General features: G+C 44.5%; 1 protein-coding gene across 1 annotated transcript in view; it reads left to right on the forward strand.

Annotated features, from left to right (window-relative positions):
• Window positions 1-24322, forward strand: part of SORBS3 (sorbin and SH3 domain containing 3) — a 157541-nt gene extending 133219 nt beyond the window's left edge. The window contains exons 14-19 of the mRNA XM_033947608.1: window positions 2597-2711; window positions 10884-11009; window positions 16639-17139; window positions 18617-18729; window positions 22252-22358; window positions 23030-24322. Of these exons, the coding sequence (XP_033803499.1) occupies window positions 2597-2711; window positions 10884-11009; window positions 16639-17139; window positions 18617-18729; window positions 22252-22358; window positions 23030-23100 (1033 nt within the window). The 3' untranslated portion in view covers window positions 23101-24322. The remainder of the gene's footprint in view (window positions 1-2596; window positions 2712-10883; window positions 11010-16638; window positions 17140-18616; window positions 18730-22251; window positions 22359-23029) is intronic.
• Window positions 24323-24726: the final 404 nt, after the last annotated feature.

Consider the following 24726-nt stretch of genomic DNA (forward strand, 5'->3'; position numbering starts at 1 on the left):
TAAAAATAAAGGATGAACCTCTATTACGAAACAGATTTTTACAACATAGATATCTGGCAGCAAATAGGCAAATGTACAGAAAGGGAGGGGTCAATATTTTAATTAGTAGAAAAAGAAAGGTGGACATCACAGGATGCACAGGAGGTGCTACATTATTCTGGGAGATAAAGTGGATGGGGTAAAACTTACACTATTGGGAATACATGTGCCTAATTTTGGGGTGGGGAGAATTTTATGACATGTTGTAGGATATGCTGAAGGAGAAGGGGAAAATAGTTGGAGGGGATTTTAATCTGACCCTTAACCTAAAGCTAGATAACATGGGTAGTGAAGGACGCCACTGAAGAAATCAGAGAAATAATTTATGGAAACGGTTAGTGTGGTAAATAATAAAGTTTTAAAGGGTACAGTACTCCCCCAATATTCACGGGGGGTTCCGTTCCAGGAACCCCCGCGAATCTTGATAAACTGCGAATATGGTTTTTCGTGGGGGAGGCAGGAGAGAGCAGCCGGAGCGCCGGCGAGTGCAGGAAATCACTCGCTGTATGCTCCAACCGCCTCTTCCTACAGCTCCTGATTAGTAAGGCCTGACTTAGTGCAGGAAGAGGCAGTCGGAGCATACAGCAAGTGATTTCCTGCACTCGCCGGTGCTCCGGCTGCTCTCTCCTGCCTCTCCAGCTGTCCTCCTTGGCAGTTCACGGTTGGAAAATACCGCAAATGACCGGGACCGCGAACCGCCGACCGTGAACAAGCAGGGGAACACTGTACTGTATACCTTTTATTCATGAGTACATCAATAGTACTCATACATAGATTGTATACTGGTAGAAATGCCATTAAAGCAAGAAGAGCTTAGACTTAGAGGTTGCTGGTAGGACAGGAGAAGTGTGGATCTTTACCAGCTTATCATACTGAAAGAAGACTCAGCAATATTACTTGAGGTGTGTACTCTGAACATAACTGTCTCCAACTTGTTGAGAAACTTCAATCTCATCCTGCTTCTTCCAGAAGTCATGAATTTAACAGTAAACATAAGTAATCTAAATGGAGAAAAATCTCCCCACTTTAAAAATAGAAACAAACTAAACAATAAATAGTGGTGAGAATATACACATTCTTGATTATGGTATAAATGTCTGTTTTGAAAACCATCTCAGAAAATGCTAACTCTGTATTGTAACACCTTTACAGAAGCTCATGTATTGTAACACCTTTACAGAAGCTCATGTATTATAACATCCATTACAGAAACTCATGTAAACTGCTCTGAATTGACTCCCCAGTCATTAGTAAGGGTATACTATAGAAGCTTACAATAACAACAGGAGGAAAAAGCCTCAGGAGTCCCAGTGCATGACCCTCATTGTATATATCATGCACTATTTAGGGACTGATTCTCCTTCATTGACAAAAAACCTCCTGGTACAAAATCAATTCTCATATAATATATTAGTATTTACTTTGCAGGCTGAGTGTATAAATATATAAATAAGCAAGCACTTAACTTTATTGTCCCAATGGGAAGCCCATTTCACTAATTGCTTCTTCAGGGGATTTGTTGTGATGCAACTGTAAAGATAAGAGAAATATATGTGTTATAATTCAGCAATTGTAGACAGAATATATCTTGCTTTCCAATAAACATACAGCAATAGAGTAATAATGATCATTTTAGTGGTTTCCCAAAGGCTGTCGCTCATTCAAACAATCTCACTTTATCATCTCTGCCGCGTTGTTGGACTAAACAGCGGCTGTTTTAAAACTGCTGCTGAGACCTTAAACACTAGCCTTTCCTTTCATGCAGCATCTTAACAATTAGTGAAACGGGCTTCCCGTTGGGACAATAAAGTTAAGTGCTTGCTTATTTATATATTTATACACTCAGCCTGCAAAGTGAATACTAATATATTATATGAGGATTGATTTTGTACCAGAAGTTTTTTTGCCGATGAACGAGAATCAGTCCCTAAATAGTGCATGATATATACAATGAAGGTCATGCACTGGGACTCCTGAGGCTTTTTCCTCCTGTTGTTAGATAAATGCGTATATTCTCACCACTATTTATAGTTTAATAAACATAAGAACAAGAATTGCCATACTGGGACAGACCGAAGGTCCATCAAGCCCAGCATCCAGTTTCCAACAGTGGCCAACCCAGGTCCCAAGTATCTGGCAGAAACCCAAAGAGTGGCAACATTCCATAGCAAAGATTGTGATGTCATAATGCCTCTTTCACCAGTGCCTAAGAGGCAAATTCATCAGTGATGTCACAATGGCTTGATTGTCCTATACTTGACTCACATAAGAACATACGAGCTGCCATACTGGGACAAACTGAAGGTCCATCTAGCCCAGCATCCTGTTTCTAACAGTAGCCAACCCAGGTCCCAAGTACCTAACTAGATCCCAAGTAGTAAAACAGATTTTAAGCTGCTTATCCTAGGAATAAGCAGTAGATTTCCCCAAGCCATCTCAAGAATGGCCTATGTGACAGCATAAAGAACTGCATTTGTCCAGGGTCCTTTTTTGTCTGTTTGTTATCAATTTCCATGACCCTCTTGTTGATTTTCCCTTATGCCCTTTGACCCCTTAGAGAGCTGACCTTACAGAAAGGAGATATTGTCTACATCCATAAACAAGTGGACCGAAACTGGTTTGAAGGAGAGCATCATGGGAGAGTGGGCATCTTTCCAATTAACTACGTGGAGGTAGGAGGCTCACACCCCTGCGGCCTACCAGAGAACAGTGAACACACTTGGACTTTTAAATTGAATCTAGAGGAGTAGAAGATGCCTGGCATCTATTCATTTTTTCTCTTCAGTGTTTAAACTTGTATGTCTGCGGGGCTCTGATTGACTGACATTATACTAGTCTGGGCAGGCCAAGGAGTTATACATTTACTTTTAGAGACTAGAATTCCATTTAAAACTGCATGCCTGTTACATATGTGCCTTCACCTACATGACTCACAGTACTGAGCACATCTCTTGTGACCTTATACTATCTCCTAGCAGAGGTGTAGCCAGACAGCCAATTTTGCGCAGGCTTGAGCCCAAAGTGGACAGGCTTCTCTCTTTTCCTCCCTTACTACTACTACTACTACTACTTATCATTTCTTTACCGCTGCTAGATGTATACAATGCTGTACATTAAACATTCAAGAGACAGTCCCTGCTCAGTAGAGCTTACAATCAAATAGACAAACAAGACAATATGATTATGACAAAGTACTTAATGTTTCACTAAATCAGAGTTTTAAAATGTATGTGGATATGGGTGTCATGGGAGGTAGGTAGAGGGCAGCAGAAAGGTGCATGAGGTTGTGTATGCCATGGGAGAGGGAGGCTGGAGAGATGTAGATGAGGTGGTGTGTACTGGGAAGGGGAGGTGTAGCTAGAAAAAGGTGGATGGAAGATGTCAGCCATTATAATGGAGGAATTCTGCACAAGAAAAATTACAAATAAGTATGTAGAATCCCCCCAGGCGTAATTCTTATAACCTGCACAGCTAAGTGCACTCCCAGTTTTAGCCTTGACTCAGTCAAACTCATCAAATCTGTTTTCAATTTAATTACCTTTCCTCAATTCTGTTCTTGTCCATTAGTGGCTGCTTTGTCCACTGATTAACCAACCTCTGACCCTGAGGGGTTTTGCACTTGTTCAACAGTCCAGCCAAAGTCTGACTTCCACTTGTATCTTCTGCAGAACCTTGAAAGAGGTGCTCCCTTCCCACTCCCCCACCCCAGCTTGTGCAGCCTCTCGTATTCCCTTCCTTCGCACCCCACAGCCTGTGCAGCTTCTCTCTTCTGGCTGTTGCCAACGGTTCCTGCATGCTGCCTGTGGCTGACCCAGAAGCCTTCCCTCTGATATGAAATGCAAACGCATCGGACAGAAGGATTCCGGGTCAGCTGCTGGGTGGACAGGCCTGAGCCCAAACTGGGCAGGCCAGGCCTGTCCGTGGCTATGCCCCTGCTCCTATGTGCTGAGGCCTTCCCAGCAAATACTTCTATTTATGAAGCTATCAGCACAAGAATAAAAATAAAATAAGATGATACCTTATTAGACTAAATTAATACATTTTTTGAGTGGCCTTCTAAGACCATTTATTCAATTTTTATCTATACCATTCTCCCAGGGGAGCTCAGAACGGTTTACATGAATTTATTCAGGTCTTCAAGCACTTTTTTCCCTATCTGTTCCAGTGAGCTCACAATCTATCTAATGTACCTGGGGCAATGGGGGACCAAATGGCCCACTCAGAGTCACAGGGTACAATATGGGTCTGAACCCACAACCACAGGGTGCTGAAGCTGTACTTCCTGTACCACACTCTGACATCGTATGGTATAAAATAGCAAGGCAACCATTGTCTGATAGATATGGCATACATAGCATGGTAATACATAAAATAGTTATACACTCAGCCTACAAAGTGAATACTAATACTTTATATGAGAATTGATTTTGTACCAGAACAAGAATCAGTCCCTATATAGTGCATGATATATACAATAAGGGTCATGCACTGGGACTCCTGAGGCTTTTTCCTCCTGTTGTTAGAAGAATTCTCACCTCTATATATAGTTTAGTAAACATAAGAACTTAAGAATTGCCATACTGGGACAGACCGAAGGTCCATCAAGCCCAGCATCCAGTTTCCAACCGTGGCCAACCCAGGTCCCAAGTATCTGGCAGAAACCCAAAGAGTGGCAACATTCCAGAGCAAAGATTGTGATGTCACGATGCCTCTTCCACCAATGCCTAAGAGCCAAATTCATCAGTGACGTCACAATGGCTTGATTGGCAAACATAGCATGGTAATACATAAAATGACAAAAACATGGAATGGTGAGACACAGCATGGTGAGCGTAGAATGGCAGATCATAGCATGGCTGACAAAGTGAAACACGACTTGGCAAAAATGGTAAGACAAGCGTGCATAGCATGGTATAGTAACATTGAGTGGTAAACACAGTATGAGAGATTATACATGGTAAACATAGTATAGTAAATATGGTGTCTAGAAAAATATAGTCTAGTGCAGGGGTAGGTAATTCGGTCCTCGAGAGCCAGAGCCAGGTCAGGTTTTCAGGATATCCACAATAAATATGCATGAGATAGATTTGCATCTCAAGGAGGCAGTGCATGCAAATCCATCTCATGCATATTCATTGTGGATATCCTGAAAACCTGACCTGGCTCCGGCTCTCGAGGACCGGAATTGCCTACCCCTGTGTATTAGGACAAAGATGGTGAGCAGTATGACAAGGTGTGGAAGAACATTGTTAGTTTGTTCCATAGGCATGGTAGGTAGTTCTCAAGGCGGAGGGATTGTCCTGAGGGCACACATAATCTCTTCATCTTGCGAGTGGAGTCGTTGATTCGAGGCATAGTGTGGAAGTTTGGAGGCCACATAGGCTGGTATCATGTTGTGGAAGAGTTTGTAGGCCATTACTAGGCCTTTGAAAATACATTGTTCGTCAATTGGCAGTCAGTGGGCAGTACGCAACGTCGGGATGATTGGGTCTCATATGTGGAGATTCTTCAAGAGTCAGATGGCAGCATTTTGTACTCATTGAAGTTGGTGGATGTTTTTTGCCATGAGGCCATTTAGGAGTACATTGTAGTAGTCCCATACAGGAGAGGACAAAGGCATAGAGTAGCTGAGAGAAGTCCAGTTCTGAGAAGTAACATCTGATTTTCTGTAGCTGCTGGAAGTAGTAGAACAAGGCAGTTATTAGTTGGGAGTTGTGGTCAGAGAGCGAAATGTCACCCTCAAGGATCACCCCTAGGCTGCGTACTTTGTCTTTGGCTGTCAGGGTGGTTGATTCCCAGGAGATCGAAGGGTGGGCAAATTCAGGGTCACCTCTCAGTATCCAGAGGAGTTCGGTTTTCACCATGTTTAATTGTAGCTTTTTTGGGAACATTCAGGTTTTTATTTCCAAGAGGCACTTGTATAGTTTGAAGATTTGGGCTTCTTGGTTTGCACCTAGCAGTAGGTACAGTTGTATGTCTTCGGCAAACAAGTGGATCTTTATGTGGTGTTTTAAGGCAATGCCTATTACTGGTCTGATACAGAGATTGAATAGCAGAGAGTACAGGAGAGCACCCTGCGGTATTCCATATTTTATCGGTTTGGGTCGTGATATAGGTAGAACACTTTGAGTCCTATGGGTCAAGAATGATGAGAACCACCTGAGCACTTGATCGCCGATTCTAATATTTGCGAGGAGGTGGTCAGTGCAGTGGACTATAGAGATGGGGAGTCAGGCCCATATCCCACTCTAATCACTACTTAAGGTGGAATCTGTGAGCCTTCCAAACCCCACCCTAATTCCACTGTACCTACAATACATGGAGGTGATACCTGCAGGCATTAGGGCTATTGGTGTGGTGTACAGTTGGGTCCAGTAGATTTGGGTGGGTTTGGGAGAACTTACCATATAATGTAAGGGGGTTGTGGTGAGTTGTGTATCTGAAGTTCACTGCAGTGCCCACTAGGGTGCCACCCGGATGGTCTCGGGACTCAAGAATCTCCCGTATGAGGAACGGCTGGTTAAATTGCGGCTATACTCACTCGAGGAACGCAGAGAGAGGGGAGACATGATCGAGACGTTCAAATATCTCACGGGCCGTATCGAGGTAGAAGAAGATATCTTCTTTCTCAAAGGTCCAACGGCAACAAGAGGACATCCATGGAAAATCAGGGGCTGGAAATTGCACGGTGACACCAGGAAATACTTTTTCACCAAAAGAGTGGTTGATCGCTGGAATAATCTTCCACTTCAGGTGATCGAGGCAAGCAGCGTGCCTGATTTTAAGAAGAAATGGGATCGTCATGTGGGATCTCTTCACAGAGTTAAGTAGGGGAGGGTCATTAGGGTGGGCAGACTGGATGGGCCGTGGCCCTTATCTGCCGTCTATTTCTATGTTTCTATGTTTCTACTGCTCTGCTGGGATGTCTTTGTGGTTAGTCTGCTAAGAATGCTGGCCCCTCCTATGTCCCAGTGGCTGATTTTTATGCATTTTTCATTTGGACATTTTGTTTTCAAAGAAGATAGACCTACTAAAGACAAACGCATCTAGGAAATGGCCATTAAAAAAAAAAAAAAATGTTTTTCTGCTTTGAAAATAGCCATTCTCTCGTTTGGATTTTTGGACATTTTCCCAAAATGTCCAAAATTGGGTTTCTGGTTTATTGGTTCAGGTACCAAATCCTTTATCTGAAATTCTAAAAATCAAAAAGCTCCCAAAAACTGAAAATTTTTTAAATAACATTTTTGCATTACTAATTTGTACAAAAAAGCTTACTTTTAGCATCAAAAGTAAAACCTGGACCCAAAGTCATTTACCCCCCCTCCCTTTTACAAAACCGTAGCGCAGTTTTTAGTGCTGGCCACTGTGGTAACAGCTCCGATGCTCATAGGAATTCTATGAGTGTCAGAGCTAATACTGCCACAGTCAGCACTAAAAAAATGCGCTATGGCTTTGTAAGGGGGGGTGTTTAAAGACTTATTTATTTATTTATTTGGTTTTATATCCCGTCCTCCCAGGAAATCTCAGAATGGGTTACAATTTTACATACATATTAAAGTGAATTTATGTGAGGTGATGGCAAACATGGCGTGGCAGGACATTGTCAAACAGAGATGGCAAAACATAGTTAACAAAGCCTGGTAAAACATAACATGACAAACATGGTATGGGGAGAAATAGCATGAGGAACTTGTGTATGACAAAACATCGCACAACAAACATAGTATTATAAGTGTGGCAAACATAGCAGGGCAACCATAGTATTATATATAGCTAGGTTACCAGATTTTACGTCAATAAAATCCGGACCCCCTAGACCCGCCCAATTCCACCCATTCCTGCCCCATTACGCCCCAGTTCCACCGTCAGCTCCGCTCCCCGCTACCTGTTCATTGGGCAGGAAGGCGTCCGCGCATGCGATGATGCGAGCGACATCACCGCGTTGCATCTGAACATGCGCGGATGCCCCCTCCCGACACGATTTCTTTTCAAAACCCAGATAAAGTTCCGGGACATGTCCTTAAAGGGTGGACATGTCCAGAGAAATACGGATGTCTGGTAATCCTATATACAATGTTTCCCCGCGAATTTGCGGTTCGCAAATCGTGGACTCAGTTTTTCGCGGTATTTTCCGGCCGCCTCTTCCTGGTACTGAAGTCAGGCTACACCAATCAGGAGCTGCTTTGACACAACAGATAGCGTGTCAAAGCAGCTCCTGATTGGTGTAGCCTGACATAGTACGAGTATAGAGTATGGTGGGATCTTGCACAGTGGGGCTATATATTATACCATGGGATGTGACTTCATAGGATAGAGCATTATATGATGGGCATATGTGATGGTTCATGGTACAGTGGGTGATGCACATCAGCGTTTTGAGTCGGAGGGCTGGTGCTTTTCTTTGTAAGGTTTGGAAATTTAGGTAGGTGGGAAGGAAAGAGGTGGGTTTTGATTGCCTTCCTTAAGTTTAGTAGGCCTTCTAATGATCTTATGTGGGTAGGTAACTTGTTCCAGAGGCATGGTAGGTAGTGCGTCCAAGATCTTTTTCAGTCGATCTCAAGGTGAAGGGCACATCCCGAGAGTATGCATAATCGGTTTTCTTCTTGTGACTGGAGTGGTTGATTCAGGGCATAGAGTAGAAGTTTGGTGGCCATATAGGCCAGTACCATGTTATGGAAGAGTTTGTAGGCCATTACTAGACCTTTGAATATACATTGTTTGTCAATTGGCAGCCAGTGGGCAGAGCACAGCCCCGGGGTGATCAGGCCTCATATGTGAAGATTTTTTAGGAGTCGGATGGCAACATTTTGTACTCGTATTTTTTTGTGGTGAGCCCATTTAGGAGCATGTTGCAATAGTCCATACGGGAGAGGACAGTATAGTAGTTGAGAACAGTCTGGCTCTGAGAAGTATCATCTGATTTTCCATAGCTGCCGGAGGTAGTAAAACGAGATGGATACTACTTGGGAGATATGGTTGGAGAGCGAAAGATCACTGTCAAAAGATCATCCCCAGGCTGTGTACTTTGGTCATTAGGGTGACAGATTCCCAGGAGATCGAAGGGCATGCAAGTTTGGGGTCATCTATTCTTATCCAGAGGAGTTCTGTTTTCACCTAGTTTAGTTGCAGCTTGTTTTGGGTCATCAAGCTTTTTATTTCCAAGAGGCAATCGTATAGTTTGGAGATTTGAGCATCTTGGTTTAAGCCTAGCATTCGTTGTAGTTGATAGTAGTTCAGTTTTTTCTTCTTACCTTACACTGGTGTACCTCTGAAGTGTTGCTGGTGGCTGCAGCAATTCATATTCGTTGCCTGCTGCGGCCTTGCACACTTCTCTCTGTCACGTCCAGGCAGGAAGGAAAGAGGAAGTGATGGCAGCAAGGCAGGAAGTGGCAGAGAGAAGCCTGCAGGGCTGCATCAGGTGATGACTATGAATCGCTATAGCCACTGGTGACACATCATTCCAAAAACCAAAAAAATTCTAGAATCTGAAATGTCTCTGGTCCCGAGCACTTCAGAGTGTGACACAGTGATTAAAGCTACAGCATCAGCACCCTGAAGTCCTGGGTTCAAACCCACACTGCTCCTTGCGACCCTGGGCAAGTCACTAAATCCCCCCCATTGCCCCAGGTACATTAGATAGATTGTGAGTCCACCGGGACAGGGAAAAATGCTTGAGTACCTGAATAAATTCATGTAAACTCTTCTGAGCTCCCCTGGGAGAACACTATAGAAAATTGAATGAATAAATAAATATATCACATATATCACATAAATAAATATATCACATTTGCCAAAGCATGGATCTATGTGGTTTACATTTCTCTCTATTCAGGTACTCTAATTACACTGTGCAACAGAGGTTTTGGGGCATGAGTTGTAGTGGGTATTCTATAGTGATTTGGGGGGGGTCACTGAATTCAAAACTGACCTTAATTTTTCCAATGTAACCCTCTGATTTTTGGCAAAAAAGCATTATAATGCAAAAATTAACATTTTTGCTATATTTTCTAATGCTTGGAGTAAATGTTATAATAATCTGTGAAATATTAAAACAGTTTGCCTCAAATTAAATTTTTTTTTTCCCCCCAAGAGTCTTGGTAGTGTTAGTGATGAGCACGGGGAAAGGTTTCACCAGGACATTGCTGCAATGGAGAAACGATATCGGAGGAGTTGGAATTCATCAATGCTGGCTGACTATTGTTGGACATTAATTATAGATGCTCCTAATCTCGTTTATAAACGCACTTCAACAGCAAAACGATTCTAGAAAATAATATTTATAGGAACTCTTAAATTGGCGCAATGCGTTACATTATGACTTCTCATGCTATAAATATTTGAGATTTGCTAAAAAAAAACTATATGTGATAGGAGAAATCTGAGGCTATTTTCATACACAGGAGGTCAAATTCTATAAAGTAAACCTCATTTTCTTCTTGCCCCAGAAAAAAAAAGAAAATTTGTTGCAGTGTTATTTTCCCCTATCTGACTTGGCAAGATCACAATCTAACTATGACACCTGGGGTAATGGAGAGTTAAGTGACTTGCCCAGGGTCACAACGAACAGACCTGTAACCTCAGGGTGCTGAGACACCGGTTCTAACCACTAGATTGCTCCTCACCACTGGTTGGCCACTATGCACCAGCTGTGAATATTCAGCAGCGATAACTGCTTACCTCCTGCTGAATATTCATAGATAGCTGGTTAAATGCTATTTTTAAGTGGTCAATGGCCATTGCTTACCGATTAATTAGTGCTGAATATTGGGGGGACTTATAGTGACACTTGATCATGGGAACAAATTCTTCGTGATGTTAACATTTTTATATTTCTGTCAAAACAGATTCTCCCTCCTACTGAAATCCCCAAGCCGATTAAACCCCCCTCTGTCCAGGTACTGGAGTATGGAGAAGCGCTGGCATTGTTCAACTTCAAGGGAGACTTGGCTGTTGAGTTATCCTTCCGAAAGGTACTGATATCCAGTAGAGAATCAAAATAAGAATTGTCCAGACATGATGCTATAGAAGAGTTTTTCCAAACACTTAGGGCTCTGCTTCAATGTGACCCAACTGTGCTTACTGAAGTGTACACCAATACCTTACATTCAACATAATTGCTCATCTTTAGGCCTTGCCTCATCTTTCAAGTATCCATCTGAAAAGAGAGAACTAGGAAAAAAATGCTCTAAATCAGTGGTTCCCAACCCTGTCCTGGAGGACCACCAGGCCAGTTGGGTTTTTGGGATAGCCCTAATGAATATGCATGGAACAAATTTGCATGCCTGTCACTTCCATTATATGCAAATCTCTCTCATGCATATTCATTAGGGCTAGCCTGAAAACCCGATTGGCCTGGTGGTCCTCCAGGACATGGTTGGGAACCACTGCTCTAAATTTTGTCACAGTCAGCCCTCCTCTGCTATTCCCTACAGATTTTCCTTTCAACTAGCACTCCTTCACCGTTCTTTCCAGCTTCCCCACATCCATCTCTCTTCTAACATTTTCTACAGCTCCCCTAACCCTCCTCATCCACGCCCTTAGCTTACCCGCAATGTCATAGCTAACCCCCCTATAGGGTCCCACTCTGTAGCCTGCACTCTTCTACCATTCTCATGGATGAAGTTTGGAGTTCGGATATTAAAGGGGGAGCACTCTTTTAGTTTCTCTACTCTCAAAGATCCAACAATTACAATTATGCAATAAGTACGCTATTTTTCTACAGTTCGATCTGTCTGCAGCTTTCGATGTTGTTCACCATGACATCTTGGATTATTTAGTTTCAGAAATTAGCCTTGATTGGTTGTCCTGGATTGGTTCTTTAAATTTCTATCATCCCGCGCGTACTCAATTAATATGGAAGGTGATATTTCAAAGCCTTGGAGACCCCCTTGTGGGGTTTCTCAAGGCTCCCCATTGTCTTCAATCCTGTTTAACACTGAAATATTATGATCTGACAAACCGGGAAACCCTATTTATTTATGCTGATGACATCTTTATTTTACTCGAGGTTGATTCTGATCTTTCCAGTATTGCATCTAATATAAATCATTGTATCTCTAAACTCCAGTCCTGGGTGTTGTTGGTCCAAATGAAACGCAATGTTGCAAAAACTAAACGCCTGTGGTTAGGCCCGAAATTAGATTGCCTTCCCTCTGTTGTGATTTTGGATTCGGGGATGCCTTTGAAAATATAATTTTCTTCTACAATATTAGGTATTATTATTGATTCCTTGCTTACATTTAAGGATCAAATAAACTCTCTTGTCAAGAAATGTTTCTTTATCCTTCGTATGCTGAGGAAAGTTAGGGCGTTTTTTTCATCAACAGCACTTCTCTGTTTGCATTCAGTCTGTTATTCTGGCTCGTTTGGATTATTGCAATGCAATGTATTCGGGATTAACTAAGATCAGCCTTCAACGACTCCAACTGATACAGAATACCGCCGCTAAGCTGATCTTTGGAAAGAGTAAGTTTGATCATTATTCCCCATTGCTTAAAAAGTTACACTGGCTTCCAATCCACCTTAGGATCCATTTCAAATGCGGTCAAATGGGTGACTAAAATTACGTCAGGTGTACACCTGGCTGGGCCTCCGCGTGTGCGGATCGCCAGACTTGATTGGCCGAAGGTCTGATCCAGAGATGGCAGTACTTATGTTCTTAAGATCTTGTTTGGCCTTTTTATTCCTCTTGTTCCTCTGTGCTGGAACGCTCATAGATCTCATCTTACCAGACTGAAAAAGCTAGGGCTTTTCTCCCTGGAAAAGCGGAGACTTAGAGGAGACATGATAGAAACCTTCAAGATCATGAAGGGCATAGAAAAAATAGACAGGGACAGATTTTTCAAATTAAGAGGATTAACAAGTACAAGGGGGCACTCAGAGAAATTGAAAGGGGAGAGGTTTAGAACGAACGGCAGGAAGTTCTTTTTCACACAGAAGGTGGTAGATACATGGAACACGCTACCAGAGGATGTGATAAACAGGAGCACGCTACAGGGGTTCAAAGAAGCTTTGGATAGGTACTTCGAAGACAAAGGGATTGAGGGGTACAGATAAGAGTAGAGGTGGATTATAGGGATGGGATTAGAGGTAAGTTACAAAATTAATCAGGGACCACTGTTCAGGCACTAGGCCTGATGGGCCGCCGCGGGAGCGGACCGCTGAGCAGGATGGACCTCTGGTCTGACTCAGCGGGGGCAACTTCTTATGTTCTTAAATTCCCAAAGATTCAAACTTTCCTTTCCCTCACTTAAGGGTAAAAATAAATCTATTCAGAAAGTTAGTCAATCTTTTTCTTTTAAATTGACGGAACTATGGAATCGCCTGCCACTTACTTTAAGGAGTCTAGGCTCCTTTCAATCATTTCGAAAAACTTTATAGACAATTCTGTTTGCTAATTATTTTGAAAACCACTCATTAATTTTTTTCCTCACATTTGGTCCCTTCTTTTTTTTTATCTTTCTCTCTCTTTTATCTATACTTATTGTTAACCGAGTCAAGCTCCTGTTGGTGATGACCCAGTCTACAAATCCAAGTTTTAGTTTCATTTCGTTTTATCAGTACCCCTTAAAGCACAATGCAGAGACAAGGGAAGGTCAACTGTCTGTCTCTGTCCCTGGCCCCCTTTGTCTGTCTGTCTTTCTGTGTACCTCCCTGCCCCTGTGTCTTTCTTCTTTTCTTTCTGTCTCCCTTCCTCCCGCTGTCTGTCTGTCTTTCTATCTATCTGTCTCTCTCCCTGCCTCCTATGCAGCAGCATTTCTCTTCCACCACTTCCCTGTGCAGCAGCCAAAGCAACATTCCCTCCCCCCCATTTCCCTCCCCCCACACCACTTCCCTGTGCAGCAGCAGTAGCGTTTCCTCCTTTCCCTTCCCGTGGTTTGTCCGGCTCCCTTAGTCCCTTACCGCCCCCCCCCCTTCCCTTCCCGCGGTCCCGACTACGAACCTGGCGATTCCAGCAGCATGTGCAGCAGTCTTCACATGCTGCTTCGGGTCCTTCTACTGCCCTGATTTACTCTGGCACGTCTCTGATGACATCATCAGAGACGCGGCAGAGCTTATGGCCTTTACAGGGGAGATATAAAAACAAATTTCTTTAGTACTAACTCATATTGAACAATGGACAAAGGGGGCAAAATTTAAATTGAATCCAGAAATTTTTTCTGGCAAGTCCTTCAGACAATATAAAAGAAAAATAATTACATCTGAAAGGCCAAACCTTTTTAATATCCACTTCGATAAAAATTTTAGGCGTTATATTGGACCGCTATTTAACTTTGGAAGATCAAACAAATTCTCTAGTAAACAAATGTTACATAATCTTGTTGAAACTTCGGACGATAAGAAAATTTTTTTATAATACATCATTTAGATTGCTGGTGCAATCCTCCATTTTGTCCTCACTGGATTATTGTAATATAATATATCTGGGATCTCATATAAAGTTGCAAAAGAGATTGAGACTCATACAGAATACTGCGGTCTGCCTAATTTTCAGGCTGAAAAAGTATGACCACATTACTCCATCTTATAGAGAGTTGCTTTGGTTGCCTTTTGAGGCTAGAATACTATTTAAATTTGGTTGTACTTGTTTCAGAGTGTTGTTTGGCATGGCACCTGCTTACCTGTCTCTATGCTTTGAACGTTATAAACCTAACAGAATTACCCGAGTGTAATATTTATTTGTTATTCCAACCATCAAACCTTGTCGATATAAGAGATTTTTTGATAAAATGCTCGGTTTTCAGGCAGGTAAAATGGACCAATGGCTAAGTACTACTATTTACCAGTCCTTTAGGAAATTACTAAAAACTGATCTATTCAATAAATTTATAAACTGATGTTCCAGAATACTGACAGGCAAATAGTATATTAATCTTAAAGCCAGAAGGTTCTCGGTTTTTCACTGTATTTTAGCAAATTATATCTTATTTTACTGTATAATTTTAGAATTTTATAGCATAACTAGTATTTTAGCCTGTTACATTAACGGGTGCTAGAATATATGTCTGTCTGTCTGTCTTTATTTCTGTCTCTCTCTCTGTCCCGCTGTCTTTCTTTCTGTCTGTCTCTCTCCCTGGCCCCCTTTGTCTGTCTGTCTTTCTGTGTCTCTCCCTGTCCCTGTGTCTTTCTTCTTTTCTTTCTGTCTCCCTTCCTCCCACTGTTGCTAGAATATATGTCTGTCTTTCTTTCTGTTTCTCTCCCTACCCCTGTCTTTTTCTTTCTGTCTCTCTTCCTCCTGCTGTCTTTTTTTCTGTCTCTCTCCCTCCCTGGCCCCCTTTGTCTGTCTGTCTTTCTGTTTCTCTCCCTGCTCCTGTCCCTGTGTCTTTCTTCCTATCTCCTTCCCGACTTCCCTGTTCAGCAGCCGCAGCATTACCTCTCCCTCCATTTCCCTGTGCATCATCATTTTTTCCCTCAGTCTAGCTTCACCTGCCCCTCCTACACTCAGTACTTTAAACTTCGGCCCGGCCTGTAGGTCAGGGGTTTCTCGGGCTGACTGCCACCCGCTGCTGGTGGGTCCGTGCTTCGTGCTCGTCTGCAGCGGCCTGCAGCCACCAACAGCCGCCGCGGCCTGCAGTTGCCGGCAGCCGACAGCCGCCACGGCCTGCAGCCACCGACAGCCACCGCGGCCTACAGCTGCTGCGGCCTGCAGCTGCCGACAGACGCCATGGTCTGCAGCTGCCGACAGCTTCCGCGGCCGACATTCGCCTCGCGGGGAAAAGAGAAAGAGAGAGAGAGGGATTCACGCACATGCGCACTCCTACCTGCGGTGCCCTACAGCTCACATAAAACGGAAGCACGCAGGTGGGAGTGCGCATGCGCAGCTTAGGGTTTTATTATATTAGATTTTAGTATTTTTATTGTAAAGTTTTAGTACTATTTAGAGTACTGTATTTTTAATCATTGTTTGTATAAAGTTGTTAACGTATGTAAACTGCCTAGACCTTTGTGGTAGGGCGGTATATAAATAAATTATTATTATTATTATCACTCCTATCTCCTTTTGCAGCAGCTTTCCATCCCTCCCTCCCATCAACCTGTGCAGCAGCTTTCCATTCCTCCTATCTCCCCTATGCAGCACCTCCCAACCGACCCCCCCCACCCCCACCTACCAGAAGACCTGAAATACCTTTGGGCCTCCCAAGGCGGCAGTGGTTGGCTGGCAGAGGCAGCGCTGTGAACAGGCTGCACACTGCCTGTCCCGCCAGGGCTTCCCTCTACCGCATCAATAGTGACGCAGCAGAGGGAAAGCCCTGTTTGGTGGAGCATGCTGCGAGCAACCTGTTCAGAGCACTGGCCCTGCTGGCAGGCCACTATCGCTGCTGCTGCTATAGGAGGCCCGCCGCCCGGAAGTATGTCTCATCTCATTGGGGGAGGGGGGGGTTGGTCACCAAATTGGCGAGTCTGATATTTTTGTAAAATGAATTGATTCAAATCGATTCACTGATTCTAATCAATGAATCAGGCAGCACTAGTCTATACTGGTATTGTTTATTCTGTAAGCCAATGCATTATTCCATGCACTTGGTTGGAAGATGTATTTGTAAGATCTTTGTCTTGGGGAATGCTGTGACGCAGGAATTGTTTGTATTTTGTCTGTAGGGTGAATGCATCTGTCTAATCCGCCGTGTGGATGAGAACTGGTACGAGGGTCGGATTTCTGGCACCAGTCGTCAGGGTATCTTTCCTGTCAGTTATGTACAGGTGGTAAAGGAACCCCGGCTCAAGGTCTCTGAAGAGCTCCCTCCTGGGTCTCCGAGTCGCCAGATCACCACAGCCCCACGAAACTCTCCCAGCAACCTCAGTGTACAGAATGCTTCCTGCTCTCCAATCAGCAGTCCACTCTCCTCCACCGCCCGTGCAGTCTCCCCTGGCCGTCCACAGTCTACACCAAACACCCTGCTTGCCTCTTCCCAACATACCCAGTTCTCCTTCCCAGCACACTCTGTTTCCCAGAGCCCCCAGAATGCGTCAACCGTTTCAAGTTCAGAATGCAGGACAGCGAGTCCAGGAGGTCAAGGTGCCCATTGTCAAATCCCTTCACCATTAAAAGAAATGAAGCAGTCTTCTACACCATCCACATCACTCACAGTCCCACCCCAGGTAAGCAACAGGATTCACCAACTCAGCTGATAAAGCACTGGACCAGTAAGAATTCATTTACAAGCAGACTCTGCTTTGTGCCGTCTTGGGCTCCCACTGACTGTTTCTGAGAATTTTATCATGCCCTTATTACCCTTTAAGCGGTTTTAAGAAAGGTGTGGACAAGTTCCTGGAGGAAAAGTCCATAGTCTGTTATTGAGAAAGACATGGGGGAAGCCACTGCTAGCATAGAATGTTGCTACTGTTTGGGGTTCCGGAATCTTTTGTTACTCTGTGGGATTCCAGAATCTTGCTATTCTTTGGGATTCTGTATGGATTGTTGCTACTCCTTGGGTTTTGGCTAGGTACTAGTGACCTGGCTTGGCCTCTGTGAGAACGGGCTACTGGGCTTGATAGACCTTTGGTCTGACCCAGTATAGCTGTTCTTATGCTCTTATGTGTGCCAAGTATAGGACAATCAAGCCATTGTAACATCACTGATGAGGCTGGTTCTGAGGCACTGTGGAATGAGGCATTATGACATCACAATCCCAGCTCTGGAATGTTGCTTTCATTGGGGTTCCAGAATCTTGCTATTCTTTGAGATGCTGGAATGTTGCTACTCCTTGGGTTTGTGCCAGGTACTAGTGACCTGGATTGACCACTGTGAGAACAGGCTACTGGGCTTAATGGACCACTGGTCTGACCCAGTAAAGCTATTCTTATGTTCTTATGTATACACACACAAAGCTCTTGCAGAGAGGGAATCAAGACTGCAACTGGGTCCTATTTACAGAAGAGAGGTGTAGATGCAGTGGCGTAGCTAGGGTGAGCGCCCGTGGCGACGGCGCCCCTCCCTGCCCTCTTCTCCGCCCCCTCCCCCATCCGCTCCTTCCCCGCCCCCTCCTGCTGTGCACAGGCACCCCTTTCCTTCCCCCGTACCTCATTAACATTTGCAGCACGAACAGCAACCCCAGCCTGCTGCTCACACCAGCGTCGGCTCTTCCTCTGATGTCGTTTCCTAGGCGCGGGTCCAGGAAGTGACGTCGGAGGAAGATCTGACGCTAGTGCAAGCAGAAGGTTTGAGTTGCTGCTCGCACTGCGTACATTAAAGGGAAGGGGAGCGCGCAAATGGTAGCGGGGGGAAGGAGCAGGAGGTGCGGAGAAGAGGACGGGTGCTGGCGCCCACAACAAGATGGCACCCGGGACGGACCACCCCCATCCACCCCTTACTACGCCACTGTGCAGATGCCTAAAGGGAGGGGGTTGGTGTATGCTGGGAGCCTGCTTACAATGGAGAGGTGTAACCCCTATAGGGAGGTGCCCTTCATTGCTGTAAGGGGCAGCTACTGAGCTGACATTTGTTGTGAGAGTCTTGTTTTCCTTGCAGGCTAAAAATCGCCTTCCCCTTCTGCTGACCCTTTCTGGAGAGTGTTCCAGCTGCTCATCGTGTCCTCTTAATGTTCTTCTAATCCAACATATCTTGTGCTTTATCCAGGGTTTGACTCATGAAGTCCCCGTTACCAGGGGTCTGTCGCAGCCACCTACTAGTTCACCTTCCGTGCGAAGAGCATCGCCAATCATCGGCAGCCCTGACATACACTGCCTTCTGTAAGTGCTCGCTCATCCTTACAAATGAGTTCATATGTGGCCTTGGTGAACAGGTTCTATGTCCTGGGGCCCCTCCCACCCACACAGTAGATTCGAGGTCCTTATACTTGCCCTGTTCGCCTCATATTGCATAGACCAGTGTTCTTCAACCACCGGTCCATGGACCAGTGCCGGTCCACAGAAATTTCCTGCCGGTCCACAGGGCCAGCACGTGCATCAGGCCCAAAACAGTGTTCTTCAACCGCCAGTCCACGGTGCGATCGATGCAGCATTATCTTCGAGCCAGCTTCCTCTTCCTCACTGATTCAGCGCACAAAGCCACGGGCAGTGGCTCCTACGGGCATCCTGCGCCTGAACCGGAAGCCTTCTCTCTGATGTTGCAACATCAGAGGGAAGGCTTCCAGATGAGGCACGGGATGTGCAAGGTGCAATTAGTACTATTATGGGGGCGGGGGCGGGGGTGGAGATTGGGTAGAGATGGGCGGGGTCTGGCCCACGACAGCCCAGTGTTCAACCGCCGGTCCACTGACTGATGCCGGTCCACAGAATAATTCTTTTATTTCTGCTGGTCCATAGGTGTAAAAAGGTTGAAAAACACTGGCATAGACGGTCTATCCCAAGACGCCTTATACAGTATCTCCTGGATTCTATAAAGATGTCTGCCCATATTTCTGACTAGCGCACAGAGTTGGGTGTGCAATTTGTAAAATAGTGCTAGTTGTACACCCAACTTGTTAAATTGGGTGCCAATTTGCCTTAGGTACCAATAATAGCCCTAATGTGGCATTAATTGGTGCTGTATCTACAAGAGATTCCTTGATAGATCTCTGGCATTCCAAGCAGGCAAATGGAAAAAATGCCTAACCACTCTCATTTCTAATTCACCCTCCTACCAAACTTTCAGGAAGTCAATCAAAACCTATCTCTTTGATAAATTTCTCTGACTCCCTCCCAACCTTGTTATCCCTGCCTTGTTCTCTGATATACCTCCGGATATTCCTGACTAATCCCAACTTGCTAAGTTAATCTGAATGTCTAAGTTAAACTGAACGCTAAGTTAAACTGAATGTCTCGTATGTAACATCGCTGACAATGTACAGTCTCTTCCTCTGTTAACTGCTCTGAACTGTCATGGTACTGCGGTATACAAAAATAAAGTTATTACTATTATTATTATTATTAAGTGTGCAACTGAACTTAGGGGCTTTTCTGTAAATATGGTGCCTAAGTGTGATAGCGTGCAACTCTAAAGGGGACGTATCTTCCAATTCCACAAGTGAGCTATGAAATATTGCCCTGCAATGGCGAAAGGAAGCAAGTGTTTCAGTAAGTTCTACATGGTCTGGCCCCTGGTTATCTAGTACACTTCCCCCTCTGCATTCGCGGTGATAGGGGAACGGCAAGGCAGTGAATAGAAAAAAAAAACCTAGAAAAATTGCCAGATTAAAAAATGTACCCTGCAGAGTGGCAAAATAAAGCCAAAATGCACATCCTTTTTCACTGATTAAAAAAAGGGGGGGGGTTATTCCCTAGGGCAGGGGTGTCCAACCTGCAACCCAGTGAAGTATTTTGTGCGGCCCTGGTCGAGGGCGATGCAGTGTTTTCCTCTGCTGCCCCCGGGTGTTTACCATTTTGCCGGCTTCCTCCTCTGTCTTGCTGCAGCATTTGCGCGGCCCCAAAAACATTTTTTTTCGGCCAGTGCGGCCCAGGGAAGCCAAAAGGTTGGACGCCCCTGCCCTAGGGTGTGTTTAGTTGGGGAAAGACTGTGGGGCCTGTATTCAGCCAGCAGAGGGCAGCGTGGTTATAGCCTGTTGCCAGCTCTGAAACTGGAAATTTAATGACGTGCTGTTGCCAGTGATTGGCATTGCATTTCTGGCTTCATTTTTGGCTGCCAGGACCTAACCAGTTAAGCCGATATTCAGTGTTAAGTTCCTAGTGGTTAAAGATAGGCTTTCTTTTTGTGCAATCTATTTTAACTACTAAATTCAAAGATGAATATCGGCACATGATATAGTCAATTAGCTGCTATGCGCTAGCCATGAATATTCAACAAAGATAACCAGTTATTTTCTGCCGAATATTCGAAAATAGCCGACAGTGGTGCAATTTAACCAGTCAGCGGCTATCACCGATCGGTTAAATCGTTTTGAATATAGGGGATGTGTATGGAATTGAATTGAAGTCCACCGGCATACTTTCACCTATTCACATAGTTCCTCTACCCTCAGAAATGAGGTGCAAAGATCACAAGCACTTCAGTGCACGGCTCCCTCTAAGCCAGGGGTGTCAAAGCCCCTCCTCGAGGGCCGCAATCCAGTTGGGTTTTCAGGATTTCCCCAATGAATATGCATGAGATCTATTTGCATGCACTGTTTTCATTGTGTGGTAATAGATCTCATGCATATTCATTGGGGAAATCCTGAAAACACGACTAGATTGTGGCCCTCGAGGAGGGACTTTGACACCCCTGCTCTAAGCTGAGCGGGAGTCCTCCACCTCCAGTTCTGCCAGCTGAGGGTGCTGATTCACTATCATTTTCTCAATAGTGAGAGACAAACAGGCTCTCCCAAACTTCAGGGAACTTGCCTGTTCCTGGTAATTGAAAACACAATATTAAAGCTTCTCCCCTTACTGGAAGCAATGCAGTTGGAGAACTCCTACTCTGTTTTGAGGGAATAGTGCCCACTTAAACAAATTTTCAAGGAAAATTTTACCTTTTAAAATTGTCTGCCAAGTCTGGACATGTGCCTGGATGAGTTGCTGAAAATGTAACCTACATCTTTATCTCATTTTGGATTTGGCAGTTAGGAAACGGGCACCAAGATAGGATTGCCAGATTTCCTCTTTGAAAAAAAAAATAAAGAGGACGTGTGGCCCCTCCCCATTCCAACCCTAGCCCCGCCCCCAACGCAAGCCTCTCCGAGCTCGAAGGCCGCATTTGGAAGCCTTCGCTCATGCACGGATGTCGACACAATGATATCTCACACATGCTTGCATGCGCATGACATCATCACGGTGACAGCCACGCATGCGTGAAGGCTTCCGGACGTGGCCTCCGAGCTCAAGATTTCCAAAACCCGGACAAACTGCTGGGTTTATGGAAATCCCTCCAGGCGCCTGGACAGTCGAGAAGCATGTCTTGTAGACAGTCATCCGGCACCGGCACCTCTCTTCCCCAGTGTACCGCGGCACACCTGAAATATCAGGAGGCACACAGTTTGCGATACACTGGATTATGTCATAAATATGCCAGTATTAATAACTCTGTATTGTAACTCCGCTACAGAAGCTCCTGTAACTCTGTATTGTAACACCTTTATAGAAGCTCATGCAAACTGCTCTGAATTGACTCCCCAGTCATTAGTAGCGGTATAGACGCTCACAATAAACAATCACTAAGTGCCGGCATGCCTCGGCTAACTGTGCAGTGTATAAGAGCAGGTCATTACCATTGTCTGGTCTGGCAGGCACTCTCAGTGCAATCGTGTAACCCGTCTCTCTCCCATCATTTGCACCTCGCAGATACAAAGCAGTCTACAAATACATTCCACAAAGTGACGATGAACTCGAGCTACAGGAGGGAGACCTGGTGGAAGTCCTGCAGCAGTGCGACGATGGCTGGTTTGTGGGTAAGCCATACATATAAACCAAGAAATGGCTTTCCCTCTCAGTAGGACTGGGTAAAAGTACCACCGCAGGGGTGGGGGGGGGGGGAGTTATAGGGCAGGATCAGGCAAGCAGGGCAGTCAGCTTGGGCACCAGTCTGCAAGGTGTTGCATGAGTCTACAAGCGAGTGCTGTTTTAGTCAGCAACTGTCATGTCTGTAGGGAACAGTAGAAAAACTCTGGCTGTGGACGCTCTGTAGGGAACTGTGGACCAGAAATTGCTGGAGGGAATGGAGAAAGAGTGCTGGTTGGTGGGAGATGAGGGCTGTAGGAGACAGTGATAGGGAATTGGCTAAGAGGAAAAGCAGTAAGAACTGTGGAGGATTGCTTGCTAAAGAGAGCTCACAGTACACGCAGTCCTACCCTGTTCCAGCAGGAGGCATCCTTTTATTTTCTGATAAGTCTTGTGGATGCTACAGTGCTTGCTGAGGCAGGGAGATGTAATTGTGAGAGCAAGAGCATCTGAGACCATCCACAAGCTGCTATTTAAGTTAGCAATAAGCCTGATGCAGAGACAGGAGGAATGTTTCCTGGATTTACTTCTTTCTCGTAGTATATGGGTGGTCACATGACTGGGATGAGAGCGTACTATTTTGTGAACAGAGACCCTAACTGTAGTGACCCTTTGCTTTCAGGTGTGTGCCGGAGAACTCGAAAATTTGGGACTTTCCCTGGAAACTATGTTGCCCTCATTCCATCTGAATGACCACTGAGGCTCTACAGGAGGCAAGAGGAATTGATATAAGGAGTCAGTGTGTAAAGTCTGGGGCACATGGAGCCCAGAGTCAAACCAATACACACAGGAGAAAAGCAGGGGGCCTGTTCCTAGTCCATCCCCATTACATTCTCTTTGGGATGGAACAGATCCCTAGTCTTTCCTGTGATATTGCCACAAGGAGAGGCCTTTCCCATTTCCCCCTCTTATATTCCTGTGAGGAGATGGAGGTCTGGTCACACCTTGTCTCAGTACATTGCTTTAAGGAGGGAACCTTTCCCAAACTGTTGCAGTCCTATGAAGGAGGTGCTCACCCCCACTGAGTTTCTGTTAAAGGCTGTGGCCTTCCCAAGTTTGCATTCCAGTCCATATCAGCCAGAAAGGCTGATCCAGGCCTAGTTTTATACAACTGACTCCATTTTATTTTAATGAATTTCTAGTTCTCATTTTCTATTGGTTTCCTTCAGCGAACCAGAACTACAACTCCTTACGTGTAATGGGGAAAAACCAGAACTGGAATGGCCTGTTATGCACTCTTAAGCCTTTCTAAATAACTTTTGTCTGAACTTTTCAAAGTGCTTCATTGATGGGATGTTTCCCCTTTATATCACCAACGTGTTTCCAGGAGGCCCTACTTACGGTAGCTCTTTTACCACCACTGCAATATAGACTGAAAGGTCTTATTACTGGAGGTCCCGTCAGCTATTTTGAGATTTGAGTCGGCATGTAATGAAGGGAAAACACATGAAAGACATTTTTGAGCTTTGATTTAACAGTTGATAGAATGTTTTAGCATGCCAAAACATGAATGTTTTTCTCTGCAGATGTCCTCGTTTGCACATTCTGGACATTTTTGGCCTGGCCCTGGGCTCCAGTTGAACATACCAGATGGCTGGGTTTGTTTTCCGAGCCGTCTTTCCCTGAATGTTTCTGTTACATTTTTGTAGTGTCCTGACCAAATACACTTCTGAAGTGACTTAAAGTAAAAGCTAAAATATTCTGAGCTTTAAAACGAGAAGTAATAATATAACAATTTCAGCTTATGTCCCAGGCTGATGACATCAAAGCAGAGCTCTGAAATGGTCTCCCAGCTCTGATGTCATCATTCTGCGGCTGAAAAGCCTGATCTCAGCTGGGTTCAAGACTGTAGTTTTACAGTTAGATTTTTCTTAAAAAATGCAAATTTTTAATAAATTCCTTTACATTTTTATGATTTTGTTAGTATGTGTATATAGGGGGGGAAAGGGAAAAACTTGCTACTACAGTGAAATTTTATTTATTTAGTATATTTGATTTATCCCAGAAAAGAAAGCAACATATTCTCACAGATGGGTGATGTCATCCACAGAGCCCTGGTACAGACAGTGCAAAAATGTACTGTCACTTTAAACTTCTTCAAAAGGCTTGGGACTGCCCATATCGCACATGCGCCAAGTGCCTTCCTGCCCTGCGTCAGCTCGCGGGACCATCAGTTTTCAGTTTTCCATATAGCTGAGAAGTTGTATTTTTTAAGCTACTCCAATGTGTGTCAAATTTACCCTATTTTTGTGCTTTTCTGTCTTTATTTTCTTCAATATTTCCTAATTTTATTTTGTTCTTGTATTTTAATTTTTTTTC

Source organism: Geotrypetes seraphini, chromosome 6 (assembly GCF_902459505.1).
Source record: "Geotrypetes seraphini chromosome 6, aGeoSer1.1, whole genome shotgun sequence".
Lineage (NCBI taxonomy): Eukaryota > Metazoa > Chordata > Amphibia > Gymnophiona > Dermophiidae > Geotrypetes > Geotrypetes seraphini.